Below are 18,549 nucleotides of genomic sequence, written 5' to 3'. Positions count from 1 at the left end.
ACTACAGATGGATATTATTTTAATAAGACTTCTTTTTACTATTTGTTCTATTAAATTTGTTCTAGCTTCAAATAAGTGGGCACAGGTTGGCGGCAGGCTGTATCCCTCCCTCCCCCCCCAACCAAATAAAATATTTCTGAACCCAAAATACGAACAATTAATTTGAAACAAAATTACTCACACTTCTCATGAAACTATTTGTCCAGCAGTGTTCTTAATCATTATGATACTAGGGTAATTATCCATTAGACTAAAAGAAGTGGGTATGCAAAATTAGAATGACGTTCACTTCCATTTTCTGGAAGTTTACTACTGTTTTGCTTTAAAGCTATTTTATGAGCTAATTAATGACCTATTTTTTGTTTATCCTTTTATTATAATTGCATGATTTCTTAGGGATGTTCCCATATTCACCCTGAATGGCTACTCTTTCTTTATTCCTTAAAGTTTCTCAGACTTTGAATAAAAACCAAATTTAAGTCACAGGGATTTTTTTCACTTCTGACAAATATATTTATTTGGGAACAACACAAGAAAGTTTAGTTTAGAGATTTAAAAAAAATTAATTGGGATAAACCCCCTCTCTAGAATTTTTAATATTTACAAAAAAGTAGATCCATCATAATAATCAGTATATATAATGAACATTATGATAGCAAAGGACAGAGAGTTTCTTTTTTCTTGGCTATTAAAAATACTAACAAATCTATATCCTGTTAGAAGACCAATACAGAATTTACTGCCCTTCAACTTTCATAAAAGCATTACTGCTGCACGATGAGCCCAGGATTTTTCCCTGCCCCCCTCGACTTTAATTTTAAAAAAAGGTAACATTTATGACACCTGATTCTGCAAGGTACACACAGACACATTATGTGTCCTTTGCAGCCCACAAATTCTAATGGACCAATGTATTAAGCTTAAGCCCCACCCATGATGTTTCCACCAATCACGACCATGATTTCGTGACAAAGTCTGACATGTTGGCACTTATTTATGCATGATGTATGTGGCTTGGGTGGGGCTTATTACAGCTAAGGCAACAACAGTCCATTAAACAGCCCTGAAGCCGCCGATTTTAATAAGGGAATACATATGTGCTTAACCGGTTTTCAAACAAGTATGGTTGGGGCCTGGACGTCACATTATCGTCAACCAGGCCCCAAGCTGGTTTTAAACGTACTTGTTTAATACTTACAAAGTACATATTTATTCCCATTTATAAATACCTTTGGGTCAAAAAGTCAAAAATTATAAATTTCCAACAATTTTTTAAACACCTGCTCTGGATATGTTGTTGTATGTGCCTCTCACTAATAGTACTAAAAATCTCCTAATATAGTGGAGACTGGCGCGTGCATGGCGCGTAGTGTACGATAATTCGTGTTGAATGCTGCAGTGCCGGTGTAGTGTGAATTTAAGACTCCATGAAGTACCGACTCATTAGCAGCATTGCGCATATGCCTAAGTGAAGATTGTGAATGTTCAACCAATAGAAGGGTAAAAGGCACCAGACTTCATAGGAGTCCAAATTTCATGTGACACCTGAAGTGATTACAACCAGCTGGACGGTGTTTTATCAACCGTTTAAAACTACCCACGTGACAGGCTCTCTCCCAATAGGAATGGGTAAACTGTCTTAGGTAATTATGAATACCATTTTTCACACATGGTAGAGAATTACCGTTGTTTAATGTTTCTGAAGAGCAATTGTTGAGCTCAGATTGTTCTTGCCTTTCCATGACTGCATGGATCATTAAATGCATATACAACTGTAGTAATAATAAATATAATAAAAATAATAATATAGCTGAAAACTATACCATTAGGGAGACATTCTCACTGACTTGTGCACAAACGTTTTCAGATTTTCCTGACCCTAGCCCCAATTTTACCTTATCCCAAGTTTGGTATTTTTACCAGCTGGACGATGAGCAATCGATCTAGCCTATTTGCGTCGGTAAAATGTTGCCTCTAAATAGGAGCTGAGGAATTAGGGAGACATTGAAATGACTCCCTAATTCCACATGTCTCCCAAAGGTATATCGTTGATGCTAAAGTGGCTTGATTAAGGAAGAAGTTTTGAGGCAACTTTTGAAAGAGACAACGTCACGTTGTGATCTTAGAAGCCCTATGAAGCTTCAAGCTTCCAGAGCATCTTTCAAGTCCAAAAAGTGCAACCTCTGACAGTACAAATGTACATGTATTCATCAGTGGTTGTAATATAACATTTGGAGTCAACAACTTGCTTGACTTGCTAGAAATTGCTTGATTGTTTTTGAGTACATGTACTTTGTACCACACTGCAGTGATTATAGATACATGTAATTCCTTCGCAATTATGTGCTTTTAAAAAAACTTTCATTCAGCTGTTCCTATTTCAATAACATTACAAAAGTGTACACATCATACTCAATATATATATGCTTAAATTGACCTTAATTTAGAATCAAAACTTTAAATCAATCTGAATGAATAACAGTGTAAATTGTTCATATTCACAAGTAATTATGGTAAATATTGTCATTGACCTGGGCAGAGCAGCTTAACCCTCATTAGCATAAATGTGACTCATGAATGACACAAACACGGACATTTCTTCAGTACTTGGGTCGCTTGCTCCCGCTACAAAAAAAAAAGATGAAAGTTAACATGTAAACAAGTCCATTAACAGAATAAACATCAGCTTGAAAGACATTTTACAACTCAAATGAACTAAAGTTTACGGACAAATTCCCCAATTTCAATTTTTGTGACTGTTCATCTCCCACGCCTTGTCTGATAACCATGGTCATGCTCCGCACAGGTTTTAATTCACCTGATAAAATATTCCCCAAATAACTTTGGATCAGGTCACTTCTGTTTACTTACCTTCCTCCCTCTGGGCCAGTTTTCCTCTTGGAGATGATCTGTTGAAGAATTGAGTCCCAATATTTCAATAATAAGTAAACATGTTGTCAACAGGTTGGATGCATTAACATATGCCATCAACATCTTATATTTCATTGTTTGGAGTCTTCCTAGATCTAAGATGGGATTAATTTTCAGGCCTAGACTTGAATAACCAGAATTTCATAAACCTTATAAAATCATCCCTACAGCAAATGCAACTAAATCTTTGTAAAGTTGAAAAAGATGAATTCAGGTAAAGTGAATTGGGAAATCTTGCTCATTACAAGTTATTACAATTTTATCTGATTATTAAGACTTTGTTTAAATTAACCTAAATTAGAAACCCTACTTGTCAACACTTGAGGGAAGTTATTAGAGTAAGGTCTACATCTCAACAGGATATGACCCATTACACTACACAAAACACACTTACAACACACTGGGTGATTCTAAGAGAAAGGGTCATTATTAGAGTAAGGTATCCAGCTCTGAAAGATAATACTCATGACACTGCACCAATGAGGTGGCTCCTTATGTCAATTGCCCATAAAGCACTCACCTGGCTGATCTGTTGCCATTCACGATCCAGCTCAGCTTTCTCATTCTTTTCACCAAATGTCCGTCGTGTCTTACGTCCCTCAGACATCTTAATGCCAAACTGAAAAGCAGCTCTGTTGAACAAAAAAACAAAAACAAGTACAACCCATCATTCAACGACAGTTCAGAACTGTGCATCTACAGATCTTTTCAACCATGTTCTAGAAGTTTTCCATCCGAAAAGAGCACAGATAAAACTGGCGGCGGGCAATCTGTCTGGGGTCTATTTGATAAGTTTCTTTTCACTGGTCTTGCTGTTGTGTTGCATTTGTTTCATGGGCCATTATTTGTTGGTCTTTGTCTCTATGTATGTGTAATTTATAATTTATCTATTTTATTCAACAGGGGTTTTCCTTAGCGGTCGCCCACTCGCCAAATGCGAGTGAAAACAGCGGCGGGCGAGTCAAAACCCTCCTCTCAGTAGTCCGACGGGCGAGTCAAAAAACTGTTAAAAAAATAAAAATAACGAAGTTTTCCCTACAGTATTTTTCAATCAATCAAAATAAAAAGTTAAGGGTGATACAACACATGAATACTTTGCCACGCCGACCGAAATAAAAACATCGTATCACTCCATGTACATGTATATTCGCAGTGCGCTGTGCATTGAAATCCCAATGACAAACATGAGGCGAATCAACGTGTATTAGCCATTACACATTGTGCACACATGCAGTGCACGTGATTTACTTCGTCTGCAGTCCACACTGTACGGTACGGAGGTACGTACGTTAACATCATACATTGTATTCGTATCATACAACGCGGTGGGGAGAAAACTTTCATGACAGTTTCACTGCCAAAACCTGTGCCCGAACGGATTCTTGGGATGATTTCTTGAACAGATGAGGACAATATGAGATTCGAGGGGCCTATTTTGAATGTAAAGACTAGTGAATATAAAGTGGACCGTGCTCCGGAAAACCATGGGGAAAACGTTATGGATTGACGTGACCAGCGTAAGTTCGTGGGTCGCCCGCCCGCAGCGCTTCTTGGTACGCTGATTGCACCATTCTTCGCTAGAAATGCATGGCACGCGCGAGAGATGTTTTTTTGAAAATACTGGCCTTCTCACTCATTTTCAAACAAGTTAAAACAGTTCAGTTACTAACTTGGTAAACTCCCATTAATACCACGACTGTGTGCAATGTTTTCTTGTTCCTCAAGATAACGCTTTTTTAGTTCGTGTTTTATCAAAACATGTCGGAAATAGAACACCTAAAGCCTTAAGTTCGGAACGAAGCACACTGCATAAATTTTGATTATAACTTCTCCCCCTATTTGATTCCTGTTAATTAAAGCCTTGCTCTATGTTAAAGCATGGACGATTAAAGAAACATTGACATCACTTAAAAAGGAACTACATGCAATATTATGTACATGATTAAGATAATTGCTGATTGTTGTATTCATATTGCATAATTTATTATCAAAAATGTTATCAAAAATGCTTATGGTGATTTGATTGAAAGTTACTATTAAAACATTTGGGCTAGTGAAAAAGGTTGCGGGCTAGTGAAAAAGGTTGCGGGCCAGTGAAAACTCTGGTTTACTGGCCCGGCCGGCCAGTTAAGGAAAAAGTTAAGGGAAACCCCTGTATTCAATCTTTTATTTTTTTTTTTGTATATGAACAGGAGTCCATATTAACACATCTTTGATGACAGTTTTTATACTCGACAGCCCCTGTTTACTTTAATAATTCCTCATCTTTTTAATTACGTCTAAAAAATAAAGGTGTCAACCATCATGGGCCTAGCTTCCAGATAATTTCAAATTATATGCACTCTTTCTCAAAGATCTCTCAAAATTTTCCTAGTGAAAGCAAATAGAAGTGACCTACTTTGGCAATGCCTCCTTGTTATTCATGTACGTGCTGTATTCCTCCTGAGTATCAAAGTCCCATCGTCCAACTGGACCCTTCTTGTTTCCCTGTGATGAGGAACAAAACATTTGAAGGAAGAGAACAATTCTGCAGCTATTCAAAAAGTAACTGACCAAAATATTGTTGAAAGGTTTAACTTGTTTTACAGATAGTAATGGCACTAAACTGCCTGTGAAATTATTCTTTCTACCATGCTGTCATTTCGAAGAAAACAATAAAAGAAGGCCATTACCCAAGATGCATCAAGTGATGCATTTTTGAAATTTCAGTAAGTAGTTAGCAGTTTGTAATTCAACGAGTCCATGAATGGGTGCATGCAAGCGTTGACAAGACGCACATGGGCACACAGTTGGTATTATTTGTCAGTTCAGTACATGACATCGCGTAACTGCAATCGGCTGAATGAGAACGTGCCTTGATGCTGATTTCAGGTGCAGTTCTAAATATGACCCGGCATTTTTTGAATTGAAATTGAGAACCCAGAACATTGATTTCTCAGAATATACAGCACTGACCGAGCTCAAAGTTCATCCGCTAAAAATAAACACCTGTCTTGAGAATTTAAGCACATTTGATGCTTCAAACATGAAATTGCACCAATGACAAAGGGTCTTCCCTACCTTTTATACCGAGTGCTTGAACTACATAAACAGTACTTATGTCAGTGGATAAAAGCTGGATATGCTACTGGCTTCTGTTAACTATTATGTCTTGTACTAATTAAATGAAGTGCCAGCATGTTCGGTGTACATTGTACATTCTAATTGGATAAGCATTTGAAGGTAAATTCACAACACATCTTCTTCTTAACTTTTAAAGTGCCCTCCATTAACCATTGTTAGTCCATGTGACCTTATAGGTTCCTGTAGCACATTCTTAACTGAACTGTAATGTATAATTTGTGATTACCAAGTCCATTTTACTGTAATCAACTTCATCATCGGAATCATCCAATGCATCAGCAGTCTCAGCAGCTCTGTGGACAAATCAAGAGATCATTAATTTTATAATAATAGAAAATTGTGATCTTCAGATGCATAAATACACCATATATGCCAACAAATAGCTGTGATGCAAAGGGAGCTGTGGATGCAAAGGTAGCTGTGGAGTGAGATATAAGAAAAAGCTTTGTTTTACCACGGTAATATTTATCACGTTATCCGGCTCACTTTTCTTCTTTTTAATGATTTAAATACATGTATTTTTTTCAATCACAAATCATCGTTTTGCTCAAATTTGATACCTTTTCATACTTTTCAATGGCATCGTGTAAGCTGCATCCCCCATGTGAAAAGACAAAGCGCGTTAGGCAATGATGACTTGACTCATCGAGTTTGCAATCTTTCTACGCATTACTGGCAGCTCAGTTCTGGGCCTGCTTCTCCTAAGGACTGCAGCGACCATTACAGCCGCTTTGCGTCTTCGGCCTCCTTGTGTGACTGGTCACAGTTTGCTTGCATTGGTGTGAGTTGCACTGCAGTGAATAGGTTGCTTCAACCATACTACTACAGCCTCTTTGTTGCATTTCTATACCTGAGTTTAGGTTTATTGATTGGGGTCCTGTGAGATTTCTTAACAAAACAAAGGAAGAACTTAACAAAAGAATTCCAGTTTCTTCTGTGGCCTAAATACGCAAGTTTATCTCTACACCTGGCAATTTTGAGTTTGACTCAAAAAGAGAGTTTCAGGTCTGAAATTTCAAGTCAGAATGGGCATTTTTATGCATGATTGGCTATTCTTTTGATGGCAATAAGTTCTTACTTCGAGTTTTTGAGTTAACCGGTTTTGGCTTAGCGAGAATTCAATGTAGCAGTGTTGCAAAATATAGTTGCGAAGTTTGATATACTGCCTCATAAACTGTGTAAAGAGTAAGAAAAAAGGTTGCCCTTTGTTCAAATTACAGTGACAGTAACGGGGCAATTCACCATTGTAATTCACCACAGTAGGGATACCTTGTGGTGCCGTACAAAATTCCAAGACCACTTCAAGAGGGTAAGGTTTGAAGAGAGAGTAAAGTGTAAACTCTTACCCAGGATAACACTCTGCATAGCTATCTACAAAGTCATTCTTGGTTCCTTTGCTTCGTTGTCTGTCTTCACCCTTGAATGCTATGCTGTAGTAATGAAAACACACCAAATTACAATATTAGTACAGGACTAATAAAGATACACTATGAAATATTCTGAGACCCAGTCCCAATCAGGGAAACCATGTCTGAGATAGGAATCTGAAGTCACAAGAAAATGGGGGGGGGGTGTCTTGGACTTGCCAGGCTTACTTTTCAAACTTTCTCCAAAGAGTAGTCTAGAGTCCATTTCCCAACAAGTCCAACTCCTCACATTATTCCTTGACTTACCCACGCTCTTTATCCTTTGCCTGAGATGCTGCCATATCTACAGCAGTCATGGTTCCAGCAAAACGTTCCTCATGTCTCGGCTCAACCTACCAATGAGTTTACACATATTAAACAGTTAAAGTTACACAGCACAATAAAATAAAGACACTTGGACAAGGTGCAAGGTTTCGTCAGGAGCAGCATCATTTTAATTTGGAAACTGACTCTACTTCCAAAACACTGAGTGCAGTAATACTAGAATTGTCTGAGTGAGTTTGATGGCCTATACTACAGACAAAGGAAATACTGAAGTACGGCATTTGAAATTGCTTACCTTTCCATATTTCTCATTTATGATATGGGCAAAATCCTTGGCATTGGAACTCCTCTTTGGTACAGGTGTCTGATATCACAAAACAAGAGAAACACAACAAAGAAACTCTAAACAAGTTATCAACTTTGGCATTTATACAACTAGGTTTTTTTTTTGTTCTGGAGTTCTCTGACAAATGCATATGCCAGCATTAAAACCTTACCAGGGCCGCACAATTTGGCAATGTATAATTTGTTAAGCTGTTCTTGCAAAGGCATGTTTCTTAAATTCTTTGAATTTCTAGTGGATATCAGTTGAGAAAATGAGCTTTTTATATTTATTTTAGAGTCCTGTAGAAGTATACTTCTCAATCTCAGTGTACAAATACCAAATTGGGAAATGGCAAACTTGATTTGGCTTTGATGTTTTAAATATAACCCTATCAATTACCTCATCATCAACTTTGGGTCGTTCAAAGTAGTTCCTAGATCGTCTATCCTCCTCTCGTTCTCTGTCTCGGTCACGCCCCCTCTCTCTGTCTCTATGACGATCTCTATCACGGTCTCTGTCACGGTCTCTATCACGTTCCCTGTCACGGTCTCGATCACGGTCTCTGTCACGCTCCCTGTCCTTATTGTCTCTGTCTTTAGTAGCAGGTCTAGCCTTGGTGAAGCTGGGAGCATATTCACCAATGTCAGCAAAGATGCTGCATATATAAACAAAAGTGTCAATGTTAATAAAATCAATGAGGTATTCGTACCAGGATGTTAAAACAGTGGACCAAAAGACTAAACTCCTTTTTTTGCAACAAAGCACATTTCACATTTTGTTAGCAGGGTAAAGGACAGTAAGCAAGCATGTTAGGTTATCTTTACAAAGGTGTATGATTCTTATGTCCAAAGATCTGTTCTGTAATGATGATTACTTTCCTAGTACCCACAAGAGGAAATATTTTCTATGGCAATTTAATTGAAAAGAAATTAAACTTTTGTTTGTTTGTTTGTTTGTTGTCTTACCTGTCATCTGCTCCAGGAAGTTTGTCCTTGTCAATTTTCTCATCTTTGCCTTTTCCTGTCAAAAACATAAAAAGAAAAACAAGTGAAATGAGACAAGATTTGTATTGAAAGCTCAAAAATTGTGCAACTTGATCTGAAAAATACGCAGCAAAATCAAAACCAGACAAAAAGAAAAAGAAACAAGAGGTCTATGTCTGTTTGAAAACAGAACATAGGGCTTTTCCGATTATTATATTTGTCTGACTTTACGTTTTTTGCCAATGTGCAGTCATGTATCATTAAAAAAAATCATAAAAAATCAACCAAGGACGTCATGGTGACATCAATTCAGATTTTGCTACATACATACCGAGTTTCAACCGAAATGGACTTAGGACTTCAAAATATGCACTTTTAAATAACGTCACACTTCGGGATACAACTTTGCTATGTGGTAACTTATAGGGACTGTGCCTGTGGTTACTTTCAATGATGTGTGACAAAGATATGGGCTTAAGCTTTCAGAATTCTGACCAGTGCCCTATTACTAAAATACAACAACAAGAATATTTCTTAGGAGCTGGATAGCTCAATTCACAAAGCACCAGTGCGATATTCCAGAAAATGGAGGTTCTTAAAATCATACCTTGATTTATAGCAAGTTCCTTGAAACTTTTCTCTCTAGTTTATTTGAAGATTCATTTGCAACTGAAGAGGAACTATCTATCACTTTGTGTCTGCCCATACTTGACCACTATCTTACCTTTGTCTTTCTTCTTGAGTTTCTTGCCTCTCTGACCTTGTCTTAGATAAGACAAAATCTGAGTCAGTTTGTTAATCACGATGTCATTGGTGGTGAGTGTGGTTTGAGACTGAAACAAAGCAGAAACACTATCTAAATGCTAGATTCTCTATTTATCGGTATTGTATATTTGTTCCCTTCAATTTGACATGTTTTTTTATATGTTCCTGAATTTTCTTGACATGCAATTTTGTACCATGCAGCATGGCAACAAAATAAGAATCTTAAAGTTGAACTTAATTTTTGGGCACAAGTTCCAGTCTTTGTGATTCACAACTTCAACTTAAACATTTATCTGAATGCGCAGAGACTGCAATACATCCCAAAGTAATGGTGCCAAGTCAACTCACCTCCATTGTAGGACAGTCTGCTTTGCTTCTGATGACTGTTGTTGGTATATCACTCTCCAAATATTCATCCTCAAGTTCTACCTTGTAAGCCATTCGACCTGGTAGAAACAGCTCATTACGCTCAGGTAACTTGGTCTTAAACAAAGTACGATAGATGTTCCGTGCTGTCAAGAAAGTAAAGATTTATGCCATTAGACAATGGTCTGCTGAGTTTGATAACAACTATGCCCTCATCAGTAAAAATCAGTATAAAGGCACGCCATTACAGTTACTGGAATTCACTGGGGATAACTTCTGACGTGTAACAATTTTTGATTGTACTCTACTCATCACAAGAGGCTTGGTGTCTGTGCACATTCAGTTCATGGTGCATGTATTTCCTTTGCAGTTTTAAATGTAAACAAAAAAAACTTACCAATTTTGGTCTTGAACTGCATACTTTCTTCAGGTTCACTGAAATAAATGTTATTGATTAAATAAAAAAATAGGTCACTTGCACACTTGTCATTACAGACATTTCTGTAATAAATGATTTAATCATCAAAACTTACAGACACTTCCTTTCTTTAAAAGCAATAAACTTTGCATCTTCCAGAATGAAATTATGAGTGTTTTATGCATATACTCAAATAGGACGTAAAATATGAATGACACCAATTAAGTGACAAGAACCCAACCTTTTGCAGATGTAGGAATTCAGGCAGAAGATTTGAGACTGGAATGAAAAGGAACTTACACAACTTTCTGGTTCTTGCTTGAGTTCTGATAGCTACTCTCCATAATGTCTTCTCTTTCCTTCTCCTTGGTTGTTATCTCAGCTCGCACCTACAAGAATAATCATCTCAACTTCAACAGACAGTAGGCTCCCGTTATTACAAAATCCATGGGACCTGATCAAAATGTTCCTTGTATCCAAATTTCACATTATCCAATACAAAATGTTACATGTGGAAAAATGTAAAATGTACAAAACGAAAATAAAATAAGCATCTGATGATCTAACCTTTTATGATTGATCATCGATGAGGACGAAGTCTACATAATGACTGGCAGATGACCTAGATCACTTTGATGCTCAACCAACATGTAAGTAATTTTTCCAGCATAAATTTTGTCATGGAGAGACATTTCTATTTGATTGTCCTTTCGTCCTGTAGTTTTAAATGTGATTAGTCTTTTGCACATTCTCATTCCATCGATTGCAGCTGTGCCATGTCACATACTGAATCAACAAATTATAGCAACCATGTGCAAGTGTGCATTGTGTCAAAACTTGCACGCATCCATTCACGGCTTGGCCAAATTAAACTACAATCTACTAACGGAACTTTCCAAAAATTCGTCTTTAGACGCATCTTTGAAAATGACCTTCTTTTAATGTTTTTTTCAAAATGACAGCATGCCAGAAAGATAATTTCACAGGGTGTTTAGTGTCATTACTATTTTTACTAAAGATAGTAATGACACTCAACACCCTGTGTAAACCAAGTAAGCTTTTAAACAATAATTTTGTCAGTTACTTTTTGGATATCTGCAAAAGATCTACTCAACGTTTAACCACACTATAAGTGTATCAGTTACAGACTTACCTTATGCAGCAATGCATAGTCCAGACCTTTCACCAAATGAGTATGTTCCATGTCACCTCCCAGGTATTTACTTTCTTCGATCAGCTGTTTTCGGCGGTTTGAAGCTGTGTCTCCCCTGAAATTACAACAAAATTTAAAAATCAGTAGAACTCAAAACCTACATTCTACAGGAGAAAGGAACGCACATTTGACAAACAGTTTCCAAGTTTAATGTTGCTAACTGAACACGTTTCAACATTAGCATGATATGTAATGTCTGCCAATTTATACACACAAATGATGAACAAAGCCAAACAAATTATAGTTCTGCTTCCGGTTACCGTTACCTACCTAATTTTGACAGCCCCTACCTACTTTTTTTTGGGGGGGGGGGGGGGGGGAATGAGGAAAAATCCCAAAATCTTTTATCGACAGATTTTAAGATTATAAGAATTTATTTCATTATTTGTTTACAATATACTGTTGCTCTTTTAGAGTTTCTACTGCACTTAAAGTTGAGAACCCTGTATTTTATCTTCAGTTTCCATTTTACTTTGAAAAAGGGAATGTATCGTAATGTATGGCATTTTTTTAATACCATCTATTGGTAACATGTTGTGTTTACCAAACAGTATTTATGTATAAAAGTATGAATGTAAATACCCCTCCCCCTCCCATTCCTACTTACGCCTGTGCATCTGGAGCTACTGCTCGGTAGTTGGCCGTGGTGCTGACTACTTCGGTATCTTCATAATCATTCTTGCCCTCACGTCGTTCTTGGGCCTGATGGTGAGAAGAAATAAGGAGATCAATCTTTGAATACAGCATACGTTATTTCTTCTGTAGAGTCAATACATACTACAAAAAAAGATAACTTTCGACATATTCAACTTAGACATGTTTTTCTCACCCTGTTTCTGTATTTCTTGGCCAACTCTGCTTCCCTCTCCATTTCTTGTTTCTTGAGTTTAGCATAGAAACTTTTCTTCTTCCGACGCAATGCTCTGGGATCATCAGCTTCATTGTAATCTCTTGGTAATCTAAACAAAAAATGACAAAACTCCGAACTTTAATGATCATTGCTGTTATGTAAACTGTCAGCTTTTGAGTGGTTCTATACTTGGATTTATTTACCTAGCTGTAATTCCATAAATCTCTGATTGTCCATCTGTCTGTCTGTATTTCGATGATCTCCAGAACCGGGCACTGTATGAAGTTGAAAATCGGCGGGTGTATTGCTCAGCACCCCAGAATGCGCAGTGTCAAGTTTGAAGTTGTTTAGATCAGCGTTTCTTAAAAAAGCTGCAAAAAAGCAGCAATACCAGAAGCCTCGACCATACAAACGTATATACAGACCGCGCCACACACTGCTGCACAGGACACTGCACTCTAAACCGGGTACGGGTTAAAACATGGAAATGGTAGTTGGCTATTGATGATTTCTTGAAGGGGAAGATCGCGTAATGATCGCACAATGTTCAGGTGTAGATACGGTGAGCTGTGGGTACTGTACTCTATGCTGCCAAGCCATTTGCCATTCCAAACTGGCACATGTTCAACGGGCACTGCACTAGTAAGATAAATATAGCAATGAAACGTTTGGCCCGAAACTAATAACTGGTTTTTCCCTTAGAGAAACTTCAACAATTTCTAGATACAATGACTCGATGGTGGAACTTACTCCTTGTCATGTTTGACTTTAGAAGGTGGTGCTTCCCCTGGGGTAGCTCTAGGAGTCATCAACAACTTCCTGAAGTCAGCATTGGTCATGTGTGTCAAGCTGATTAAGTAGGGTTTAAAATGAAACAAGGCTTTGTTAATACAGTCATCGGACAGAATGAAACATGAGATAAAAAGAACTTGGACAGCACAGCTGTAGGCTTTATGCAATAATTGTTGACAGCACGTTGTGACCTTCCAATGAAAGTCAAGTGGGCATACCTGGCATGTGCAAAGTAGTCAACTCAAAACTATCTGTGCAAACTTCCACTGTCAATGAACCTAACAAGCTCTTTTGCTCCCAAGATGTAAATAATCAATTTGCAGAAACACCATCGAGGACATACCACAACATGAGGTGTAGTGGTTCCACAAGAAACCAACGCTGTCTTTGGCCAAAGGTTTACTAACTGATACCTAATCCTCAGATGGAGGTGTGAGGTAAGATTCCACATAAAAATATCCAATGAGGATAGATTGGTGACTTACGATGCGTCTGATTCCTCTGACATACGTCGGATGTCTGCAGGTGGCAATGGGTTGGAGAATGGTTCATCTTTGTCTCCTAATAAAGTCAAAAGTCATAAATTATTTACCATTGAAATCCTTTATTTGGAGAAAACAAAACAGGACTGCAGTTTAATTATGAAGCCTGAATCATCATTTGTCTAGCATGCCTATCAAAACTGTTTTATGGTGACAGGTTTGATTGTAATTTGGCAAACACATGCCGACACGAGGATAAGATTTTCCTATCACACCCCCAGCAAGGCTTGTACTTAAAAGAAAAACGTTTGTGGATGGCAGCCATTTTTAATGTAAGATGCGTGACCCTTAAAGCTGTGTTATCACCTTTATGCAACTGATCTTGTTGATCCGGTGCGCAAGTTGCAATGCGACGTCTGCTTCTTGTGCAATTTCTCAACAGATTAATAGCGCGCAAACATTCAGGCTGGGCGACTCCATTTTACTTGCGTACCAGATCGACAAGATTGATTGCATAAACGCGTCGTCACAGCTTTGGGATCACACTTCTTACATTCAGTTTTCAAAATGACTGCCACCCACAGACCTTTTTTGCATGCAGATATGAACTCCAGAAAGATGCCAATATTTCTCTCAAAAATTTGGAGATAAAAAACAAGGACAACTAAACAACCCGGAGGAAAGAAGCTGAGATATCATAGAATACAACCGCATGTGAAACAATTTGCACCTTTTTGTTTGACAAACTCCTCAGTACATGTAGGTTGGGGAACCTGGCGCGTGGCTAGAGGCTTAGCATAGCAATACCGAGACCAGGGGCTATTGACCTATCGTGGTAGAATCGTGTCAATGCAGCTTGTGAATTATTGTCCAATTGCATGATATACCATGGAAGCGGGATGCGGAACGCACAAAAGCTGAGACAAACAAAACTTAGTGTACACAAACTACATAGGGTTGTCTAACTGGGGCGTGGCGAACTCACAAATGGTGATAGGTCATTTTACATAGTTCCAAGGTAGGCCTACATAGCTTGAGTAACGCCAGCTCCAATGCTTATCGCATTAAGAGCTGGAGGCACAACTATGTTAAAAAAGTAGATCGTTTAAAGCCCGAAATCCGGGACCGCATATCCCCCAGTGTATTCCAAAATGGTCCATTTTCTAGCTGGAGTTACCTCAGGCTCAGCCTTACATGTATATTTTATCATTGGGTTGTCACAACCCAATGATAAAATTATAGGGCCGAGGTACTTTGGAAAGAATGTTGCAACGTGACGCTGCTTTTTTCATCATCTCAATGAAGGTCAGTCTTTGCAAAAATGATGATAAGACACGAATCCGGGACTGAGAAAAATTTCCAGTTTTGTTAGGGAATACTTGAAAAATTGTCTTGACCATCCATAGACTTTGTACACAACCGCTGAAGTGGCGTCAAATTGCAACATTCTTTCCGGAGTAATTGCAGAATACCCCGCCACTCCGAAATACACCCCTTATTTCTCTGGCTACGAGGTTGGAATAACTTGAAAAGAAACAATTCAAGCTACAGGGATACTGAGTGGGGGTCTCCTTGAGAATGAAGCAACACAAAATGAATGGGAGTTGCTGAATTTTTTATAAGTCCAAACCAACTACCCTGTTGCCGGCTATGTGATACGGAGTGGGAGTGCAGTGGAGCATGACGCATTAGTACATACATGTAGCGCTGAGAAGGTTTATTGAGGGCAATCAACCGTGACTCCGTAGCCGGCTACGAGGTGCATAGATCGAGTGGCAGGGTATTCTGCAATTGTGCCTTCTTTCCGGTACTTTTACTACTTCTGGAATCAGAAAAAGGCTGCTACCGCTAGTAGCAGCCTTCTGATTCCAGAAGTAGGGCTGAGGTAACTCCAGCTATCCATTTTCCCTCTATCATTGCCTATACAAGATATTGAAAAAATGAAAGGCTTTGAAAAAGTAGACAGCATGCAGTAGCAGATGGAAAATTTTTTACAACCTGACGCTGCTTTTTTCTTCATGCATCATCTCAGTGAAGGTTATTCACTGCAAAAATGATGATAAGACATGAATCTGGGACTAAGAAAGATTTCCAATTTTGTTAAGAATGGGCCTACAGTCGTTTTCCTAGTTCCGGATAGCAAACATCATTCAGGCTACTTTCGGCTCAACTACTCCACGAATTCAAGTGACATTGGTTTAAAAGTTTACCTTGAATGATGGAGATACTACAAAATAATTTTCAAAATTTAAGCTCTTTTTATTGTGACTTTATGACGTCAAAAGTACCGATGCCGCTTTTCCTAGTTCCGGATCGGTTCAATCAGTTCCAAATCAATCAAATTCAAAAACTGATTCGCGCAAAAAAAAAATCATGCGAGAAAATCAATTTTTCAGCCAGAACCACCCCAAATCAAGCACATTTTCTGATAAAGTAAATTTTCAAGTTATTAATTTTCCAAAAATAGTTCATTCAAGAGAATTCCAGCAAATTTTCAAAAGAGAATCAAAGTAAATATTTTGAAACTTTTGCCTGCAGTGCAACGGCACAAACTCACGCAGTCCAAAAACCTTGCACACGGCACAGAACACGTCACACAAAATTGATTAACGCTCGTGTAGTTGGGTCGTAAGTGCGCGCGCGATCCGGAACTAGGCAAAAGCATACGGTCATTCGTTTGTAAATTTTCAAATATTAGAGACTCTACAACTTATTTTGATTGAACTAACATTCGATGGGAGAGTTTATATGATTGTAGTGAATGAAAAATATATTCGAAACGGGTGTCGGACGCTTCGCCCCATTTCCACGTCGCCCCATGTCACTTCGCCCCTAACCACTTCGCCCCATCCCCACTTCGCCCCATCCCCACATCGCCCCATCTCCGCCTCGCCCCATCCCCACTTCGCCCCATCCCCACTTCGCCCCATCCCCACTTCGCCCCATCCCCACTTCGCCCCATGTAGTATGAAAAAGGTGAAGGCTAGGGGTGCAGACCAAATAAACTGCCAAAGACCCCAGATAATAAATGCTCCCAATTCTAGAAACTCAGGAAAAATACAAACGCTCTGATGAGGTGCTCGAGACACAGATGAGAGAAATGATGGCTCTATCCCATTCAGAGACGCCTCTCCTATTGGCTTGTGAATACAATCATCAGCCGCTGGATTCAAAAGAATCCCGTACATGTAGGTATGGGTCAGTGAGTTAAAAGGAACTCACTGCCTTGAGGAAAATGTTCCGTCAAAATTTGTCTGATATGTGACACTTACAACTTCATTGATGAGATTGGTTCCTCCAAGAGTGAAATTAGGGTGTTCTTATTCCTCCATGGTCAAAGGTATTGTCGTTCTCAGATAAGTGGGAGACGGGTTGGTATAGCCGCCGGGGTTGGGAACAAAGTTGGGTCTTTTACTTCAAGCTTCTCGGTAGGGGAGAGCCTAGCTTGAGAGGTTGGTTATGAATTGTTCATTTGGTGATGGGCTAATTCTTTCCGTTGGTTAGCAATTAGTGAATCTATTGAAATTGTTTTTTTTAAGCCAAAAAAATAGATGAGAATTTTTTTTTTTTTTACATGTAACGGCTGGGGCGAAGTGGGGATGGGGCGAAGTGGGGATGGGGCGAAGTGGGAATGGGGCGAAGTGGGAATGGGGCGAAGTGGGGATGGGGCGATGTGAAAATGGGGCGAAGTGGGGATGGGGCGAAGTGGTTAGGGGCGAAGTGACACGGGGCGACGTGGAAATGGGGCGAAGTGTCCGACATTCATTCGAAACCACACGGTACGAGAGATATACCGAGGAGAAAATTTATCGTCGATTCGCAGCTACTGTGATTTTCTTTAAACCGTCCAAACATGTCAAAGTGCGCGTCGGAAATCTGGCCAAAATTCCATTTCTAAAGATTGTTTCGAAAAGATCTTTGGGTATCAAGAAGCTTACATATGCAATATATTCCTTTTCAAAATGCACTCCGTCAATGTCATAATTTTTTTTATAGGCACTAATCCAAAAGAGGTGGGTTTTTATTTGAAGCGATCTGGAACTAGGAAAAATCCAGAACTAGGACTATCACTGTGCACTATGGAGAGTCCAGAAAATTGTCTAAGTACAGTCGTTTTCCTAGGAAAACGAGGAAAACGACTGTACTTAGAACATTTTCTAAGTACAGTCGTTTTCCTAGGAAAACGACTGTACTTAGAACATTTTCTGGACTCTCCATCATGTCCATCGTGCACAGTAATACTTTGTACACAACCGCCGAGGTAGCGTCAGGTTGCAACATTCTGTCCAAATCCTGTACTGTTGTTACTTTCATTTATTATTTTACTTACGCTCTGGCATTCTTGTAGAGTTTTTTTAACTTGATTGTAATGACAATAATACAGATGAACAACTTCCCGACACGACGGATCAGAATAATCTTGACGAAAAATATGGACGAGATGCAACCACTACACCGTACATGCCGTACACGTCTAGTCTGCCGTCGATTAGCTAGCTAGGCGCGACAGGGCCATGGAAAATAGGACACTGGGTATCTATTTGTACGGTGACCTGTGAAACACGAGATGTCATCAAATTTGGCGGTTATGGAAAGGGCGCCGCTTACGG

General features: G+C 38.8%; 1 protein-coding gene across 1 annotated transcript; it reads right to left on the bottom strand.

Moving 5' to 3' along the window:
* Window positions 1-489: 489 nt before the first annotated feature.
* LOC119727514 (protein Red-like) lies at window positions 490-18,452 on the bottom strand. The gene is made up of 20 exons (XM_038199410.1): window positions 18,270-18,452; window positions 13,943-14,018; window positions 13,416-13,514; window positions 12,645-12,774; window positions 12,423-12,517; window positions 11,756-11,870; window positions 10,903-10,991; window positions 10,582-10,619; window positions 10,167-10,330; window positions 9,778-9,886; window positions 9,036-9,090; window positions 8,470-8,725; window positions 8,041-8,109; window positions 7,728-7,813; window positions 7,401-7,484; window positions 6,281-6,347; window positions 5,330-5,418; window positions 3,452-3,563; window positions 2,872-2,909; window positions 490-2,625 (listed from the first exon to the last, which is right to left on the bottom strand). Exons 1-20 carry the CDS (start codon window positions 18,277-18,279, stop codon window positions 2,601-2,603), a joined length of 1,806 nt encoding a protein of 601 aa, XP_038055338.1. The 5' UTR covers window positions 18,280-18,452; the 3' UTR covers window positions 490-2,600.
* Window positions 18,453-18,549: the final 97 nt, after the last annotated feature.

Source organism: Patiria miniata, unplaced genomic scaffold (assembly GCF_015706575.1).
Source record: "Patiria miniata isolate m_02_andy unplaced genomic scaffold, ASM1570657v1 HiC_scaffold_20, whole genome shotgun sequence".
Lineage (NCBI taxonomy): Eukaryota > Metazoa > Echinodermata > Asteroidea > Valvatida > Asterinidae > Patiria > Patiria miniata.
The sequence above is the reverse complement of the archived record's forward strand: the minus strand, read 5'-3'. Positions and strand labels throughout refer to the sequence as shown.

What these genes read in the sequence shown, in the direction of transcription:
- LOC119727514 (XM_038199410.1), bottom strand. An exon ending in CAGACTGTCCTACAATGGAG is followed by an intron (nt 9,887 to 10,166) that starts GTGAGTTGACTT and finishes GCTTTGTTTCAG; the next exon opens with TCTCAAACCACACTCACCAC. An exon ending in GCAAAGGATAAAGAGCGTGG is followed by an intron (nt 7,485 to 7,727) that starts GTAAGTCAAGGA and finishes TCATTACTACAG; the next exon opens with CATAGCATTCAAGGGTGAAG.